This window comes from Podospora pseudocomata (genome assembly GCF_035222375.1).
Source record: "Podospora pseudocomata strain CBS 415.72m chromosome 1 map unlocalized CBS415.72m_1, whole genome shotgun sequence".
NCBI classification, from domain to species: Eukaryota; Fungi; Ascomycota; class Sordariomycetes; order Sordariales; family Podosporaceae; genus Podospora; species Podospora pseudocomata.
The window spans coordinates 3,638,767-3,657,358 of NW_026946363.1; the positions used below are offsets into that span (position 1 = coordinate 3,638,767).

At 53.3% G+C, this 18,592-nt stretch overlaps 8 protein-coding genes across 8 annotated transcripts; 5 read left to right on the plus strand and 3 right to left on the minus strand.

Moving 5' to 3' along the window:
- Positions 1 to 1,022: 1,022 nt before the first annotated feature.
- Positions 1,023 to 1,402, plus strand: QC762_113785 (uncharacterized protein; the record flags this gene model as incomplete). The annotated part of the gene is made up of 3 exons (XM_062885802.1): positions 1,023 to 1,049; positions 1,092 to 1,157; positions 1,217 to 1,402. The coding sequence occupies 3 exons, from the start codon at positions 1,023 to 1,025 to the stop codon at positions 1,400 to 1,402; spliced, it is 279 nt and encodes a 92-aa protein (XP_062748746.1).
- A 475-nt stretch (positions 1,403 to 1,877) lies between these two features.
- QC762_0012190 (uncharacterized protein) lies at positions 1,878 to 2,201 on the plus strand (the record flags this gene model as incomplete). Its single annotated transcript, XM_062882938.1, has 1 exon — positions 1,878 to 2,201. One exon carries the CDS (start codon positions 1,878 to 1,880, stop codon positions 2,199 to 2,201), a length of 324 nt encoding a protein of 107 aa, XP_062748747.1.
- Positions 2,202 to 3,620: 1,419 nt separating this feature from the next.
- Positions 3,621 to 5,784, minus strand: PRP31 (U4/U6-U5 snRNP complex subunit prp31). Its single transcript, XM_062885800.1, has 2 exons — positions 5,393 to 5,784; positions 3,621 to 5,294 (listed from the first exon to the last, which is right to left on the minus strand). Exons 1-2 carry the CDS (start codon positions 5,696 to 5,698, stop codon positions 3,795 to 3,797), a joined length of 1,806 nt encoding a protein of 601 aa, XP_062748748.1. The 5' UTR covers positions 5,699 to 5,784; the 3' UTR covers positions 3,621 to 3,794.
- Positions 5,785 to 6,024: 240 nt separating this feature from the next.
- CLF1 (NineTeen Complex (NTC) component) lies at positions 6,025 to 8,191 on the plus strand (the record flags this gene model as incomplete). The annotated part of the gene is made up of 1 exon (XM_062885799.1): positions 6,025 to 8,191. One exon carries the CDS (start codon positions 6,025 to 6,027, stop codon positions 8,074 to 8,076), a length of 2,052 nt encoding a protein of 683 aa, XP_062748749.1. The 3' UTR covers positions 8,077 to 8,191.
- A 290-nt stretch (positions 8,192 to 8,481) lies between these two features.
- Positions 8,482 to 9,936, plus strand: GCV1 (Aminomethyltransferase, mitochondrial; the record flags this gene model as incomplete). Its single annotated transcript, XM_062885798.1, has 1 exon — positions 8,482 to 9,936. One exon carries the CDS (start codon positions 8,482 to 8,484, stop codon positions 9,934 to 9,936), a length of 1,455 nt encoding a protein of 484 aa, XP_062748750.1.
- A 336-nt stretch (positions 9,937 to 10,272) lies between these two features.
- On the minus strand, positions 10,273 to 12,680 carry QC762_113740 (uncharacterized protein). The gene is made up of 2 exons (XM_062885797.1): positions 11,221 to 12,680; positions 10,273 to 11,164 (listed from the first exon to the last, which is right to left on the minus strand). The coding sequence occupies exons 1-2, from the start codon at positions 12,010 to 12,012 to the stop codon at positions 10,622 to 10,624; spliced, it is 1,335 nt and encodes a 444-aa protein (XP_062748751.1). The 5' UTR covers positions 12,013 to 12,680; the 3' UTR covers positions 10,273 to 10,621.
- Positions 12,681 to 12,848: 168 nt separating this feature from the next.
- On the plus strand, positions 12,849 to 16,052 carry npr3 (Nitrogen permease regulator 3). Its single transcript, XM_062885796.1, has 2 exons — positions 12,849 to 13,985; positions 14,042 to 16,052. The coding sequence occupies exons 1-2, from the start codon at positions 13,166 to 13,168 to the stop codon at positions 15,889 to 15,891; spliced, it is 2,670 nt and encodes an 889-aa protein (XP_062748752.1). The 5' UTR covers positions 12,849 to 13,165; the 3' UTR covers positions 15,892 to 16,052.
- A 731-nt stretch (positions 16,053 to 16,783) lies between these two features.
- Positions 16,784 to 18,313, minus strand: QC762_113720 (uncharacterized protein; the record flags this gene model as incomplete). The annotated part of the gene is made up of 1 exon (XM_062885795.1): positions 16,784 to 18,313. The coding sequence occupies one exon, from the start codon at positions 18,311 to 18,313 to the stop codon at positions 16,784 to 16,786; it is 1,530 nt and encodes a 509-aa protein (XP_062748753.1).
- Positions 18,314 to 18,592: the final 279 nt, after the last annotated feature.

Sequence of the window (18,592 nt, forward strand, 5' to 3'; positions counted from 1 at the left end):
CAGACTACCTTACCTAACAAATACTTTCCAAGGGAGTATGCATCTGTCAAGCAGAACAGCCCCCCAACGAGAGGACCCCTGGACCCTTGGAAACAAAGCGGTCCCATTTTCCTTGATGCTGCAAGAAATCTTTTGAGAACTGCTATCCAAACTTGGCAGATACTCCCGATAACAAGCGAACAAAGAGAGGATCAAAAGGTCCGGTGGGTGGAAAGCCACAAGCCGGTTGGGCCAGTTCGGGCGCTGCCAGGGGCCAGCCGAGTGCGGGACGCGGGAGGCTCGGGTCAGAACTTGGAATTGGCAGCTCTGAGATCGTCGTCGACCGTTTTGGCTTTGCGCTTCGCTGTGGCAGGCAGGCGGGTGGTCGACAGCAAGGTCCGACGACAGGATGGCAGCGGATGGTTAGGGGTCACGCTTGATTTCAGGGCCCTTGCTTCAGGTTTCCTTGGAACGAAAATGTCCCAGCTGCACCGAAGAAATGGCAGAAACCAGTCATCGAGTTGAAGGGTCTTCCATCGGACCCAATGCGCTCCCATGGGGATCGTGAATTGCGTGGGTGAATCGGGCCCACCTGACGATCCCCTGTACAAAACAGTACCCTCGAGTGACAGCCAGGGCAGACCCTTTTCGGAAGACGTTAGCGTTGTTCAGGGTCGCAACAGATAATAATGACGACAATCGAACGACATCGGCAGCCATCAAAAGTCCAGGGACCTTCTCCGTGAGGGGTACTCCCCCAATGTACCCCTGATGTACACCCAGCACCAGTCAGCAGCCAGCATGTCCGGACTATTCCCTCCGGACCGTTCCCCTCACTGGAGGCCCGAGCTTTCTTCGGGCTGCTTCGAGCTCCGAACCTTTCATAATCGGCCATGCTCACCTTGCCGATGAACCCACCAAGCTTGTTGAACTTTGTACTGAGGAAAAGCAGGTCAACCATCCATCTCATCTCACCTTGACAGTATCACGGACAACAAAACGCCTCACTTACCAACATGTGTCAACCTGAAATATTCGCCGAAATGAAGTCGCACGAGCGATGGTCGCATGTGCCCGCTGCCATCGGAATCAAGCGCTGAAATACCCAGCAGAGGTCTCTCTCTGTCTCTCTGGACACCATCCCTGCGATCCAGCGCAACGCCCAAACCATCCAGCAGGTGAGCAACCTAGCAGCATGGCAAGTTGACCAGGAACAGCCCATTGATTTCAGCTGCAGATACCTCATAACTCCTTCGTAATAATGGTTGCGTCCAACCCCGCCTTTGGCAAAAGCATCATCTCGCTCGTTCTGAGCGCTCACGCAAACGGCCTGCATGGACACTACCACAGCCCGAGCAGCCCATGGCTGCAGTATTGGTGTAGGGGTCTGTCTAATCGCAACTCGACGCAAATGCACGGATGAGACGATGTACGCAAAAACCCAAAACGTCAATCCTTCACACATCGACAGACACACCGGCCTTGTCTGGGGATCGCCATTGTCACATACCCGGTTTAGTCATCAGAAAAAAACACACCATCCGTAAGACTGATCGGAAAATGAGAATTCCATCGAGGGAAAAAAAACTGCTACTTCACACACGCGGGCCAACAACCGGTGTAGGACCGAACTTTGGGGGTCGCATGGGAATTCAGAGAAAATTCACGCTCGTGGTGTTCCGTGATCAAATCCCATGGTCAACTCTTCCCAGTAGAACGCTAAGGATTTGCTAACCAATTACCACATCGCAGAATCTGCAGGCATCAAGATATTGGGTAAGACGCGCACGCCTTTCCTTCTTTTTTTTTTCTTTACCATCCACACACCCACCTACTTTGATACTCTCACTCACTCGCACACACAGGCGCGCACACACACTTTTCGCTGAAATGAGTCGATGGAAACATGGAGCATGGTTGCCCCGAGCCTGGTGATTCGACAGGCCTTGCCATGGCGGCTATGGGGTGACATCTCCAATCTCCAAATCTGGGCAAAGATAGGCAGAGATAACGGGGCCTCTTCCTGGGGTGGTGTCGCCCCAGGAGCCTTGCAATTGGGCAAGGTCATTTTTGAGAGGAGCGCACAGCAGCAGACGATGATTTCTTCCCAAAACCAGGACTTGTCTGGTACCTGCCCAGCAGTCGAGTCCTATTTGCCTTTGAGCATCTGTGGATGGCAAATTGCGTACACACACCGGCGCAGCCTGGGCAGCATGCGGTGAAACATGGCATTTGGCTTAGAACGCACTTTGCAAGAATCGGTTTCTGTAAGAATCCCATCACACTTTGACAAGGTTGACAAGGGAGGGGCAGGACCCTTGCGGGGTTCAGGGTCAAATTGCCCCTCCTCTTTTTTGGGTCAATTAAATCATTTCCTGTCCCAAGCTCCTCCCCTCTCATTTTTTTGTTGTGATGATAATGATGATGTGGTGTTGTGTTGTTGATGATGATGATGATGTTGTGCTCACTTGCACACATACCTATTTTGTGGGGAATTCTGTCGGAAATAATAAGTTTGCATCATCAGAAACACATCAGTATTTGATCAAAAACTTACGATTCGTAACATGCACGTATACGAAACCCAAAAAACAGACAGGTCCGTCTCGGTTTCTCTTTTTTTTTTTTTGGACGTGCATGAGAGGGGTTTTGTTTGAATGGCGACGTGCAGGAAGGCTTAGTTAGGTATGACAGGAGGAGGAACTTGCTTTTGCGTTTTTCTGGTGTGTGACGAGAGAGAGTTTATTGACCCGGTCCCCTTGAGGAGGAGAGGAGACAGGATGAACCTAGGTGGGCAGGGTGAAACATAGTGTAAGTAAAGTAGAATGCAAGATTGTTACATATACGATGGCGCGCAAGGTTCTGTCAACGGACGGGGAAAAAGCTGATCGATGATGTGGGCTAGGTGTGATGACCGCATCGAAGGAGGTTGTTTGTATCAGGGAGTTTTTTACCAAGGAAGATGGAGGACGGAGGATGGAGGATGTGAACCCTTCCTGATCAAGGTTTTGTTGCACAGGTTTTGATCATCAGGTGCGGTTCTGCAGAGGCTGATGATGATGCTGATGATGATGATGATCAGGTGTAGGAGACATGATGGTGGTGATCAGAGGTTTTTAATGGCAGGTTTGATGATCTCTGTTGGGATATGATATATCTTTCTCGGTCTGCTATATTTTGAGAAGTAACGAGTCCTCTTTGTACAAGTAGATATTCAGCAAGTCAAATATAGCTAGGGAAATTCATCAAGTAATACTCCTTAGCATCAACAACCCCCCGAAATGAGCATGATAGTTGTAAAGAAAAAAGTGTTCTATCTATCCTCTCCTTGATGTTACTATGTCCCCTATTCCCCACTCATTCTTGTGGCAACATCATGGTTATTTAAGCCTAGCTGACAACAACTGAGATGACACCTAGCTTGCAAACCTCTTCCGTGCCTCGAACATTGAAGAGATCTAGATGGCTCCAAGGTTACTCATAACGGATGCGTCCATACCTCCCAGTCTGCTTCAAACACTACAGGTGTCAGCCTAGCTACCCGACTTTGAATCGTGAGCGTTGCAATGACTGAAGCCATTTAAAGAATAAAATGATTCAAAACGCAAGCGTAGTTGACCTCTTTTCCCAAAGTGCACTCCCCAGTTGAAACGTTACTTGACCATAAATTACATCACAACAACCACCAAATCTGTTATTGTACACATACACTAATCCAATTACTAAATACTGATTGCTCCAACTCCTCTATTCGCCCCTTCCCTCTTCACCAGCTCAACACAGTCCAACACACCACCCACCCTCACAAACCCAAATCAAGACTTGGTAGACCCCGTATCAACCCTCTTAGCAGGCGGCAACGCAGGCTTCTTAAAAACACCACTCCCACCCCCTCCACCCCCACTCCCCCCACCAATCTGCGTAAACGTCCCCCCCTTAAACCACCTATCCTCCTCCTCCGCCTTCCTCTTCCTGCTCTCCGCCATCGCCTTCGGGTCAACAAGCTCCAACCCCTGCATAGGCGTAAACACAAGCGACGAAACCGTCCCCGCCGTCGCGCCACCCCCCAAACTCGTCCCGACGCCCGAGGTCCGCAACCCTTTGCTCGCCAGACTGATATTCCCCGCCCCGCCACCAGTCAAACTCCTGAGCGAGGACGACGCACCCCCAATCGAAGTCGTCCCTCCCCACCCTTTGCTCTTCGCGCTGAGCTTTGCCCTCGTGCGTTGGTCAATCTGAGCGACCCGGAGACGTCCGTCGTCTCGCTGACCAATCATACCCAAGCCTTTGGTGCTGTCTCCTACGCCGTAGCCAACTTCTTTTTCTTCCTTGCCAAAGGCGACGCGGTTTTGGGCCTTGCGTAGCTCTGTCATGGCGGTCGCCTCCTTTGCTTTGCGGGCGCGGCGACCACCGCGTTTCCTGCTGGGCTTGTCGTCTGGTGCTGGCAGGGCACGAGCGCCTTTAGCATTGGGCTTGGCTTGGAGTTTGTCCAGACGGTCGAGGCACTCGTCTCGGAGACGCTCGCCTTCGGAGCCGTCGCGGAACTGGTGGAAGCAGTCGGTACGGGCGCACATGACGATCTTGTTGGCGAACATCTTCATGGCTTGTTTCTTGAGATCGCTGGGAACCTCGCGGATGATGGGTGCCTGGAATATGAAGCCTTGCTGGCGGATGCCCACGTTCGTGGCAAGGGCCGAGCTGTTTTGTTTCTTGGAACCCCAGGCTGGTAAGTTGCAGGCTGGGGCTTTCGAGAGACCGGTGAGACCACCCGCTTGGTTGAGAAGTTGTGCGGCAGTAAGAGAGCCGATGAGAGCTGTCAAGTTTGGCGCGAAGATGTTCATGCGTGATTGCACGTACTGGGTCAGCGTCTTCTTGGCTTCATCGAGCGAGATAACCATCTCGCAGGCCTGCACAACTCGTTGTAACTCTTCTTCAGACATCGCCTGTCCCTTGGATGTAGTCGCCTCCACTGTGACAATCATCAGTGAGGGCCCGTCGAGAACCTTCTTGAGGGAGACCCCTAAAATGTTGTTCGTTGACTCTAGAAGCCCCTTGATACTATCCGAGTCCATCGGCCCATTTCCAAGGCAAGCAACCACCTTTGCGTATTCCAACGGGTTGGTGATGAGCGTTTCGAGCTCTGGAAACCGGACCGAGTAGTGGTCCCTGATGAACTTGTGTACCAGCGCGATCTCATTGTCGATCTGAGTTGATAGGCTGTTTGACTGGGTCAACAGGTGGTACTCGGGATGGTCTTCGACATTTCCCACGCTGTCGACCGACTGTGCTGGCTGCTTTTCGTAATGTGCGATTTTCTGCAACGTTCGAGACAAACTGTCAGGGCTATTGTTCCAAGATAGAGATGTAAACACTTTCCACTGTTGGGGCACAAGCGGGTATGGGCACTACAAACCTCGAGAACAGGCTTCAACGTCTTCATGAGACCTGCGACAGTGCGAACATCACGGACAGCGCCCAGGTTCATCTTTTCGATCTTGGCCTTGGCTTCGGCTTCATCTTCAGCGGCTGCGGCAGCTTCTTCATCGATCATGTCTGCGTCCTCATTCCCATCGCCCTCGTCGCGTGCTTCTACCATGTCTGTATCGACCTGCGCGCCATTCGCGAGTCCTTCGTCTGTGAAGAAGTCGTCATCGTTGCCCTGTTCCTCGCTAAAGTCGTCCCCGAAATCATCGAGGAGTTCGTCCGCGTAGCTGGACATTGTTTTGATGCGCGCGTGGATAACTTGGTCTGGATTGTTGCGTGCTGTCGAGAAAATGTCGATGGCAAAGTGAATTACAAAGAAAAGGAAGGCTGTTGAACTTAATACTGCAAGCCTGTCGCCGGAGTCGGTTTGGGAGGCGCGGCTTGGTCAAGGCTTAAAAAGTGCCCCACATCGCCGTGCGACATGGGCAAGGAATTGTAGCGTAAACAGTTCTTGAACTTCCCGTCCTCACCGTCCACCTTCCCCAAAAAAAAAAAAATCCCACAAACACCCCCCGTCGCCTCTCGACCGGAGAATCGCATCAATCGAGAAACCTCATCAAGATGGAGACATCACGTGGCCCACCGAGGGTCAAGAACAAGGCCGCCGCGCCTGTGCAGATTTCCGCCGAGCAGTTGCTTCGCGAGGCCGTCGATAGGCAAGAGGTCGCCCTCCAGAAGCCAACACAGCGCTTTGAGGATCTCGAAGAGTTGAAGGAGTACCAAGGTCGGAAACGTCGCGAGTATGAAGATTACGTTCGCCGAAACCGCGTTCGATTGGCAAACTGGCTTCAGTATGCCCAGTGGGAGCTCGAGCAGAAAGAGCTTGCGCGCGCCCGGTCTGTCTTTGAGCGCGCCCTCGATGTTCACCCCAACAACACTCAGCTTTGGATTCGATACATTGAGGCCGAGATAAAGAGCCGTAATATCAACCATGCGCGCAACCTCCTCGACCGCGCCGTCACCCGGCTGCCTCGCGTGTCGTCTCTGTGGTACAAGTATCTTTATGTCATGGAGATGCTGGGCGATATCCCCGGGACCCGTCAGGTATTCGATCGGTGGATGCAATGGCACCCAGATGAGAACGCGTGGGCGGCCTACATCCGTCTCGAGAAGCGATATGGCGAATATGACAGGGCGAGGGAGATTTTTCGCGCCTTCACCGCGGTGCACCCAGAACCGAGGACATGGTTGAAATGGGCCAAATTTGAGGAGGAACACGGAACGACTGATCTGGTGCGCGAAGTCTTTCAGACGGCAATACAGACCATTGCTGAGCTGCTGGGCGATGGTGCGGTTGACGAAAAGATATTCATTGCTTTTGCCAGATACGAGGCACGCTTGGGCGAATATGAACGGGCGCGGGCTATCTACAGATTCGGTCTTGACAACCTTCCAAGGTCCAAATCCATGATTCTTCATGCTCAGTACACCACTTTCGAAAAGCAGTTTGGTGACCGAGAGGGAGTGGAGGACGTCATCATCACAAAGAGGAGGAGGCTTTATGAGGAGCAAGTGAAGGAGAACCCCAAGAACTACGATGTCTGGTTTGACTTTGCAAGGTTGGAAGAGAGCGGAGGCAATGCAGACCGTGTCCGTGAGGTTTACGAAAGGGCAATTGCTCAAGTGCCTCCCACTCAGGAGAAGCGCCACTGGAGGCGATACATCTTTCTGTTCCTCTTCTATGCGATATGGGAGGAAAGGGAAGCCAAGGATATCGAACGTGCCCGGCAAATTTACGACACCTGTCTAGGATTGATCCCCCACAAGAAGTTCACCTTTGCCAAAATCTGGGTGGCCAAAGCTCACTTTGAGATCCGGCAGGGACAGCTTACCACTGCCCGAAAGACCCTGGGACGGGCCATTGGGATGTGTCCCAAGGACAAGCTCTTCAAAGAATACATCCTCCTCGAGCAAAAGCTGTACGAGTTCGAGAGGTGCCGGACCCTGTATGAGAAGCATGTCATGTACAATCCCGCCAACTGCCAAACATGGATCAAGTGGGCCGAGATTGAACGTGGCCTTGACGACCTGGAACGGACCCGCGCCATCTTCGAGCTCGCCATCAGTCAGCCAGTCCTGGACATGCCGGAAGTGGTGTGGAAAGCCTACATTGATTTCGAGGAAGAAGAGGGCGAGTACGAGAGGACTCGCGAGCTGTACGAGCGCCTCCTTGCCAAGACCGACCACCCCAAGGTCTGGATCAGCTACGCCCAGTTCGAGATCAACATCCCAGAAGCGGACGAGGGCGGCGAGGAGGACGAGGACGAGGAGCGCCCGGTGAGCGAGGAGGCCAAGGAGAGGGCTCGCAAGATCTTTGAGCGTGCTCACAAGAGCATGAAGGAGAGAGAACTCAAGGCCGAGCGGGTGTCACTGCTCAACGCGTGGTTGGCATTCGAGAGGACGCACGGCTCGCCAGAGGACGTCGAAAAGGTGAACAAACAGATGCCGAGGAAAACGAAGAAAAAAAGAAAGCTGGAGGACGATACGTGGGAGGAGTATGTCGACTACATCTTCCCTGCGGACGACCAACAGACCAGGAGCTTGTCCAACTTGCTTGCCATGGCCAATGCCTGGAAGCAACAGACGGGGGGAAAGATTGGTGGGGAGGAATGAGCTTGTTGTGGTGTAATTCAAGTACAAAGATAATAGGAGGCCATAGAATGCACATCAGTTGCCCTGTTTTGGGACTGAATCCCTTTTCAATGAGATTCTTGAGTGTCTCATTCTTCTCACCATAAGACACTTACAGTATGTTGTCATTTCAGCGGAGAAGACATCAACATGACTGTTTATACTTGAACTGAGTCCAACCGTTCGGGTCCGCGTTTCGCAGCGTTGCGTCCAAGGGTGGGTCGAATTCCGGGCCGAGAAACGGCCAAAGCCGGGAATGATGAGCTAAGAGCAATGAGGTCACCTCAAACTACAACCAGCCCAACTTTCTTTCTCTCCGCCTCCTGTTCGATTCTCTTGCGCCAAAATAGGTAACCGCTGGGTCGAATTCCAGCTCAATCGGCCACGATGCAGTCTACCAGATCAACTGCGCTCTCACGAGCACTCCGGACTGCTGTCCGCAGTCACCCCCACACCGCGAAGCGGCATACTAGTTCAGTTGCTTTGCTGTCACAGAGATTCCAACCTCAGTCGCAACATCAGCAACACCAGCCACAGAACATCCTCTCCCGCCCAGCAGCATCTTTCACACCTTCTCTTACACAACAAATCCGCCATGCCTCCTCCTCCACGACCCCCCAAACTGACCTCCAAAAAACCCCCCTCTACGACCTCCACCTCTCCCACGGCGGCAAAATGGTCCCCTTCGGCGGCTTCTACATGCCAGTCCAATACTCCTCCCTCGGCGTCGCCCAATCCCACCTCTTCACCCGCTCCCACGCCTCCCTCTTCGACGTCTCCCACATGGTCCAACGTCTCATCCTCGGCCCGGGCGCCGCCGCTTTCCTAGAGCGGATAACCCCCAGCGACTGCAAGAATCTCGAGACCCACAAGTCGACCCTCTCGGCGCTCATGACGCTGGATGGAAAAGGTGGGATTTCGGACGACACCATCATCACCAAGCTGGCCGAGGACAAGTTTTATGTTGTGACCAATGCTGGGTGCAGGGGGAAGGACAACAACTATATTGATCGGGAGATGGCAAAATGGAATACCGAGATGGGGCATGAGGGGTTGAAGGTTAGGGAGGAGCAGCTGGATGGGTGGGGGTTGGTTGCTGTTCAGGGGCCAAAGGCGGAGGAGATTTTACAGGGGGTTTTGGCAGAAGAGGGGGTGGATTTGAAGAAGCTGCTTTTTGGGGGGAGTTTGTACGCCAAGGTGAAGTATGGGGGTGGGAAGGTGAGCAGCCCGCTTTTGATCAGCAGGGGGGGTTATACCGGTGAGGATGGTTTCGAGATTTCGATCCCCCCTGCTGAGACGGTGGGTGTTACCGAGGCCTTCCTCGCTTCTGGGCCGGAGGAGATCCAGCTTGCTGGGTTGGGCGCGAGAGATAGCTTGCGGTTGGAGGCGGGCATGTGTCTGTACGGGCATGACCTCAACGACTCCATTACTCCTGTTGAGGCTGGGTTGAGCTGGATTATTCCCAAGGAGAGGAGGTCGGAGAATGCGGGTTACTACGGCGCTGGTGTCATCGCCAAGCAGCTCGTCCCCAGGAGCAAAGGGGGCGCGGGTGTCCACCGTCGCCGGATCGGTCTGCTTGTCGAGGGTGCGCCCGCGAGAGAAGGAGCCGAGATTGTCTCCCGCAGTGAGGATGGCAAGGAGGCGATTAGCTTGGGGACTGTGACGAGTGGGTGCCCTAGCCCGAGCCTGGGCAAGAACATCGCCATGGGATACATCAAGGATGGTTTCCACAAGGCTGGCACCGAGGTCGACATTTTGGTGCGTGGCCGGCCAAGGAAGGCGGTGGTGACCAAGATGCCGTTTGTGCCGACCAAGTACTGGAAGGGAACTGCCCCGGCGTAAGGCCTGTGATCAAGGAAGCAGCGTATTTTTCTTATAAGGGGGCATGTCGTTCAACACATCGCATCGCAAAATTTGGCGCAATTACAAGGCGGACTCTCAGTGGTTTTTTCAACATATTCGGGACAAGAACCGAACGGAATGGGATAGCGGTTATACGGAGTTAAATCTAGCAAAAAATCAATGTGCTCTTAACATTTCATTTTTTCCACGTGTCGTGCCATGATATTTCAAAAGAGTGAGATTCAGCGGACCCCAAAAAATGTTGAAAAGTTATTATATTCTGATTGTTTATGCTTACCACATTTCCCACTGTAACTCTGGATATCCCTATCTTTTCCCTCAGCCCCAATAGACCCCTCCTCTAAGTAACCCGTAGGTATTAAAAAAAAAGCCCCCGTCCCCATCCCCCTTGTCCATCAAATCGTCCGTCGTGAAGGAAGAAAAAAGCATATCCCGAGCCCATGTTGAATGTTCGCCCCAAAAGTTTTCCCACGCCCGCATGCAAAAATAACTTAGAAAAACCAACGCTCTAATCAAGAACCAAAGCTCAAAAGCCAATCATGACTCCACGCACGCCCGCCCGCCACCCTTTTCTTGAGAAAAATGGCTGTATGCAATGCAGAAAACGACACCGAAATTCTACCGAGCACCGCCCAGATGAACAACAATGACAACACAGTTTATTTTACTCCTCCTGAGCCCATCTCCTTTCTCTGAGGGGTGCTTCTTTTCCGTCTTTTTGTCTTGTGCCTGTCACCTCGTCCTTCCAGGCATAGTACTCTCCGAGCCTGATCTCGGCGTACGAGGCATAATCAAAGTCAATGGTGGAAATCTCGGCCTGGATAAGAGCCCAGATGCCCCAGTAAAACCCTGGGACGCCGCGGAAGTGGTCAACCTCTGTGAGTAGCTGTTCCACCTCGGCCTTCTGGTCAACACCAGCAGCAGCACCGGGCTTCTTCTCTTCCCGGTAAGCAAAGTAGGCGCGGATGTATTCGTCAATGAACTGGCGTCTCTGAGCCCGAGTGGGAAGAACACTGAAGTCGCAGTCGAAGCCGCCCCACTCAGCAAAGTGGTTGGCGATGTCAAAGGCTGCGGGGGACGGGGTAGCATATTCGTAATCGATGAAGGTGACATTTTCGGTAGCCTTGTCACCTTTTGTTACACCCTGTGAGGTTTTGGGGAGAACGATAACATTGCCGCTGAGCAAGTCGCAGTGCGCAAAGACCAACTGCAAAGGATCACAGGTTAGCAACCGTATCAAGATGGAATCTCAGGTCAACTTACCCCGTTCACACCCAGGCCGGGCCGCTGGCTCAGCTGCGAGACCAGCCATGTAAGCTCCTTTTGCAACTCGGCTTGACGAGCCCTTTGCGCCTCCGTATCTGTAGGCAGAGCAAAGATCCACTTCTGCATCACAGTCCACACATTCGGGGGCGGCTTTCCTGGGGCAACATTGTCGATAACATTCTGAAACTCGGCATCCCCGAGGTTGCTGTCCAACGTCACAGGCCCATCTGCTCTCGAGTTCTTGCGGCTGTGTCCGGTGGGAGCCTTGATACAGGGAACCACAGCATGCCACTGAGCCAGACGTTGCGCTACAGCCTTGTAAATGACGGGCTTGCGCAGGTCTTCGGGCTGAGTGGGCGATCCCTGGATGAAGCGGTACATCATCCCGTTCTCGAAGCGCGCAAGCAGCTCTGGGGCCAGTCCATGTCTCATCAGCAGCTCATGGTTCTGCGTCTCACGGAACCGGTCGATAATAACATCGGTGCCGTTACCGTAGGCACGTAGCAGAATAGCCTCGCTGTCCACCTCTTCCTTGGAGAGCCCTGGGCGCTTGTTGACCGCCTTCAGCAGGGTATTGGTGATGCCATCTGTGAAGCGCACAAACTCGACCTTGTTGGACGCAGTATCGGCCCAGTCTGGGCGGATCGTGAGGACGAGTTCAAGGGCTGATTCTTCGGAGTTGGCACCGTCGTAAGAAAGCGGAATTCGACGGATGTGATGGTCGCCAGCCCCGTTCGACTGGTTACCGCCGCCGTTGGGGAGAACACCGTTCTCACCACCCACAGCCATTAGTTCAATCTTTTTCGAATCTGTATGTTGCGCGGGAGCTTGTGAGATGTTGAAAGAGGGAGACGGTCGGTTTTCAGGGGCAATCGAATTCGTTATTTAAAGGGAGCGCGGGGTCGCGGGGCGTGGAAATGGTCAGGACAATTGCAATTATTAAATCGTCCTGTCTGTGAGTGTGGGGGCACGCCAACAACTCAACAAAATCGAGGGAGGTAGGCGAATACAGAGATCGACTTCGACTAGCAGACAAAACTCTCGAGGAGCAGCAGGGAAAGGAGAGTCGAAGAAGAGGCGAGACCTAGAGGGAGGGTACACCCGATGGGACGGTGGGGCAGCCCTGGAGGGATTGTTACTTTCAGAGTGTGCGGTGTGGAACAACAACCTGGGATGGCGATTTATTAACTTGTTGTGGCCCAGAAACAGCGGTGATCAAGCGAAGGGTCCAGGAAGAGCGAGTGGCTTTGCAGGAGATGTCGGTGAGGGCCTTGCTGCCAGTTTAACAATCTAGGATGTTTTGTTGTTTCTACAGTTTCAGTGAAAAAAGATGATGTTTGGGATTGGGTTTCCTCTCACACGATGCCCTTCTGTTTTAGGATGGCCCTTTTGCAGCGGGATCCATCGCCACACGCTCGCCCCTTCCTTTACTGTCACGGGCGTACCGGGAGATCCCCTCTTTCCTTTTTGGCGCATCCATGGCAGTCCTCTTGGCAGTATTTGTCTTTAAATTCCATGTGAAGTGGCCCGAGCGTTGCGGGGTGACGCCACAGGGTTCCTATTCTTTCGGCATTTGGTTGCCGCCCTGCCACAAGTGCCTGAGCCCCTGTGGTGCGTGCCCCGGAGGACGCCGTTTTATGTCCAAACGTCCATCTGATTGCACCGGCCGGCCCTACGCATCCGTCCTGCCAACCGCTGCTCCGCTCGCCGATTGGGGTCCGCTGAAGTGCTGCGCCCCGGTCCCATCCCGTCCCTTGGACACATTCGCACCAGGGCGACCTTGCTGTGCCAAGTAAGTCCTAACCTGAATTACCAGCTGCGACTCATAGGCAGTTGTGAACCCAGGTCACCACACCAGCCTTGCATTGCCAACTTCTTCGAAATCTCACCTCTTGCATGCTTGTTCTGGAATAATTGCCTTCACCCCCATACCGTGGCCATCATGGTTGCCCCTGTTCTCCCTAGCCAGGACAGCTTTATGGGAGTTGCACTGGTCATCAACCGCTCCAGAGACGGCCCTCGACTAGTTTTCCACTATCCAAGACGAAAAGTCCTCCCAGCAGGGGTACCAGAAGTTGTCGAGGGAGAAGACGATTTGGACGACGACGATGACAGATATGGTTGGCCAGAGGCAGGCGCCTCCTCTGTGATGCATGGCGCCGAAATGGCACCGTGGAATTATGATGACCACATCTTCACTGAGAGCGGTACACAACTAGTACCCTGGGAATATGTGGCCGGCTACCCGACCAAAGACCTTGAGAACCTATTGACACCAAACAGGGCATACCACAAGAGGCTCTTTCAGGTATCTCTGGACAATATTTACTGTGTCTCATGCCCCATCTATGTACCTGAAAACGGCATGTGGCAGAAGAAGAAGAGGAAAAAGAAGCAGGAACAGGAGCAACACCAAGCCGAGTCTGGACCGGGTGCCAAAGAGGACGACGCACTACCCACCAAGACCGACACAGGCTTCAGGAGTGGTGATAGGGTGGCAAGAGATGGAGAGCCATTGGGTGCCGGAGATGCTGAGGGCAAAGAGAAAGCAGAAAAGGAAAAGAAGGCTTCTATGACGATGTTCAACTTGGTCTTCTTTCTTAGACCCAAGAAGCATGAGGCCAAGGACTTGGTCGACATCATGTACACCAACATCATCAAGAAGATCAACAAAGCATACAAGTATTGCCAGGAACGCAGCGACTTTGTGTGGAAAGAATCCAAAAAGATCCTAACTCTGAAGGATAAAGGTCGCGAGGAGAGTAGGTAGCCCCGTTTTGAAACGAGATGGCTACGGCTGGCTAATTTCGAGATTCAGGAAGAAAAATGAGCTTGCTGTGGGATGAGATCTTGTCGACTTCATCGCTGGCAGCGTCTATGCGCGATCTCTACGAAGCCGTATCCCAGAACAGAATTGCTGCTTTACAACTGTGCACAGCCGAGGGGATGGTGACCCATTCGGTCCAGATTCCTGTCCCATTCCACGTCTCTGACCTCCCAGACAATGGAGAGGCAAGTCAGCCAGGCTTGTGGTTAAGTACTGCCAATACGCTGATGAGTGACGATGCGGCGGAAGAACCTGGGTTCTTGGACAAGAACTTTGCTCTATTGCTTCTGGTGGATGAGAAACGTATCATCACTGAGCTACAAGACGACCCGGACGAGACAACTTTGGCCATGATTGAGTTTGTGAGGCATTGCAAGCCAACTTTGTCGTTCTACCAAGTTGGCCAGCAATCTAGTAATGTTCTGTCGCCAACACAGGTTCGCAAGTTCGCCCAGCACTTCATCTTTTGGCGCCGAGCCATCGCCATCCCGCCACTACACGCACGAGACATGTACATCGTGAGTCCGAACTGTGACATGCGCAAGCTACCCCAAGCAGCCGCCCATTGGGCCCGCCAGTTCCCTCTCGTGCCGGCCCTTCCCAGCTTCCTCGCCGAGCTGAGCGTTTCCCCCCGTCCATATAAGCTGCACTGCCCGAGTAAGGCTCACCGTCCAACTTACATGGCCATGCTCGCCTGGCTAATTCGCGGCGGCTGGGTAACCCAAATCTGCACCTTTGCCTACGTCGTCGTCTGGCCCGAGATCATCTACGAAGTCGAACACGCCCTCGAAGCCGAGCAGATTGCCAAGGAAAAGAAAGCCCAAGCCATGGGCCGTAACGCAAACAGCATAGAAAGCGACGACGCAGCCACCATCATCTCTCCCACAGCAGCAGCCCTGAGCGACCCCTCCCTCTCCGGCTTCCTCCCCTTGCTCAACGATGACAATACCCCCTCAAGTCCCTCGCCCAACAACCCCATCGCCCCCTCAGTAACCTTCACCGACCTCCCCCTCCCCCTATCCCACTCCCAATCCCTAACCAACGTCCAAAAAGCCGCCTGGTCCACCACCTCCACCTCCCCCACCTCCCCTAGGAACCATCACCACCGCCACGCCCTCGCGGGCAGTCATCATCAACTCGGCCACCAATCCCCCGTAACAACCTCCACCTCCAACCTCGACCTAAAATCCCTCTCCCTCCGCTCCCAAGCCTCCCCCTCCTCCCCCTCCCTCTCCTCCAGCCAAAACTCTGGCGGCGGCGGGGGAACCACCACACGAGCAGAAGAAATCGCCGAAAAAGCCCGCCTCTCCCGCATCGCCTCGCGAGCAGCCCACGATCTAGCAGAGAGATCCATGCTCCACACCCGCAAACCCGTTCCCATGGCCACCTCCCACCCAAGCGTCAACCACGCCCGTCATCTGGAGGCCATGACCCCTTACATCATCCTCGATGCGAAGAAAGCCACCGGAATGGAAAGTTTATACCTCAGCGCGATATGGAAACGGTTCAAGGAGCGGGCGGCAGAGGCGAAAGCTGCCAGGAGGGCGAGGGATGGTCAGCAGCAGCAGAAGACCGGGAGTGATACTAAAAGTATGGCTAGTTCTGGTGGTGGGAGGAGTAGTAATATAGGAGGTAAACCTCACATTAGTGGTGGTGTTGGTCAACAGCAGCAGCAAGAGTGGGAGGAGAGGGTGGCCGACGCCTGGCCCATGTTCCTCAAGTACTTCAACGGGAGGTCGGCGCTCGAGAGAATCGCTCTGCAGGAGGAGATGAAGAGGAAGGATGTCTGGAATTTGTTGACGGCTATGAGCGAGTACTTGCTTACTGTTCGTCACTGGTGATTAGCTCTTTGGGGTCTGATTCAAAGCTAACAAACCAAAACACCCTCCCGCCATGATTAACCAACTGTGCGGATGCGCGTGGATACACCATCCTCGGGGCTCTCTTGTAGATAGATATACGTGTCAAAACCACGAATCACAAAAACCACACAACAGTAAACAGTGAAGGCATGACGGTGAACTTGTCCTATTATTGTAACAACTATTCTCGCTGATAACTCCAGAACGAGGCTGGTCAACAACCCTCCCTCCTTCGTTGCCCATGCGAGCGAGCCAGCCATGGAGAGAAAAAGATGAAAAGCAAACGCTGAATGCCATGCTGGGGATCGTCATCTCTCTCTAAACCAAAAGCATCCATCCTCGAAATGAGTCTGAATTAGATAAGGAAAGCCCGACCCCCATAAGTAGATAATTCCAAAAGAAATGACCCAGTCCGATCCCGCCCAAATAAAACAAATCTCAAGGTATCATGATAAATAGTGTATGCGAAAGGGAAACCCGCAAGCAAAGAACCACTCCAGGAGAAAGAGAGGTAATTTAACGCCTGAAAACCCAAACAACACCAGATATTTCCTTGGATACACAAATATGTTCCCTGCCCCGCGGCCAAATAAAATCACTGCTTCCCGGTATACCAAGCCCAAGCTGAAACCCCCTCGAGTTGCGCCGAAACGACCGTGAAATATGCCTTGAGCTGTCAAACGCAACAGAAAATGCAAGATGCAGATGCAAACTCTGAAAGGGAATCCGTATAAAGCAACCCCCACCAAGCCTCCTTCCTGCTTCCTCCCTCCCATCCCTCCCAAAGAAAACATATGCAGTGAACAAAACCTTCGACAAGCCAGTGGAGATAGTCTGGAGTAAGAAATCGTGAAATGGTTCGGTGTCGCCATCACGACATATCCATCCTGCCGTATTCGGCCTCCGACTTGAAAGCCCCATTGTCATTATCATCCTCGTCGTAGTCCAGGAAATCGTCGGCGTCCAGCATGTCATGACCGCCCATGCCATTACTGGGGCTCACCGGCATGTAGCCACCCGAAGTTCCATTATTCCCAGAACTCAGCTTCTTGCCGGCGTAATCGGTGAAATCCGGCACACGAAGATTAGAGCCGTCAGTACGCGAGTAGGTGAACTTGATGCCAAGATCTTTGGACATCATATCCAAGACCTCTGACTGCATACGCTGCTCATCCTCGGTGATTTCAAAAGGTAGCTTCATGCCCGCAGCCATGAGAGAGTTTGAGAGCTCTTCCACCTGGTGAATCTTGAGCTCGACCAGCCACATGAGATCCCGCATCCAGGCAACGGAGCCGTTGAGAATATCGCCCTTGTTGGGACCCTTGTCTTTCTCTTCCATCGGCAAGCCAGTCGTGATGGATCCAGCGGTACCGCGGACCGCAGCACGAGCACCAGGACCGGCCAACGATGACGTGGCTTGGCCGGGAGTGCCACTATCAGGGGACATGGGAGTGCCGCCGTTTTGAAGAGCTTTGCGGACCTTTTCGTCCTCAAGCCTATGCGTTGGGACGAGTTTGCTGAGATCCTGTATTCTCTCATTGATGTTGTCTCGTCGGCGACGCTCGACCATGTTGTGGGACTCTCTCCTCTTCTTCTTCTTTTGCTCGGCTGTGGACGCTGCCGGCGACCCAAGTTTGGCTGGCATGGAAGCGCCTCCCTTGAGGAGCTCACTCATCTGAGTGTGCATGCCCGCTGTGATGGGGGATGAGAAGCCCGACGCGGATCCGGGAAATGAGGATAAACTATTAGGAGTCCCCATCCACTGTCCGGAATGAGACTTCTCGTGGCCCACACGACCAGTTGGTCTGATAGGTTGGGCAAAGGTCGAGTCTGAACCGATCGAGAGACCCATGGTGGCTCCTGTGGGCGCTCTCGGAGCCGATGGCTTGCGTCCCATAACTTGGGGCATGGGAGGGCGTACTGGTTTGAAAGGGAGGTCGGTCGGCTCGTTCAATTCTGGGGTGTAAGCGAGCGGCGATTGCATCGAGACATACGATTGGGGGTGCTGCATCGGGCGGTACTGGTTGTACGGTTGGTGCACATAGGGGCTCTGAATAGGATCACCGTCGGGGGTGCTCGAGTAATTGTCGATGGATAACCCGTGATGAGACGAACCGTAAGCGCCGTGGGAGAAAGCCATTCCACCCATGTTGTCCATGCCGAAATCTTGCCCTTGGCCATGCAACCCGCCCTGATGATCTGTCGGGTTAGGGCTTGTGAGACTGTCGAGTAGCTCGTCATCGCCGAGGAATCCGTTCGACACATTGTTCGTGTTTGTATGGCCGCCAGAAAAGTTATTGTTCTGGAAGGATGAACCAAAGTTTCCGGCCATGGAAAGGTCGTTTGGGTCGATTCCGCCATTCCCTCCATGGCCATTCATCGGAAAACTATGGTGTGACATCTTGTCAAAGATGGCGGTTGTGCGTAGAGTGATGCCTCCAAATTGACAGGAAGCGAAATAGAGAAAGGAAAATCCAGCGAGTGGGCTGACGACGTTTCGGCAAAGCGGACTATCACAGCCTCAAAGTCAGTCGTCGCTGTGGTACTATACACACGGCAGGTAAATAAAGTAAAAGAGGAAAGATGATTAGACTTTTTGGCAGACTAGCGAGGCTAGGAAATGCGCGGCCTACCACCTAGCCTACGAAGCGGAAAATCCTATTAGATGTGTTCTTTTACA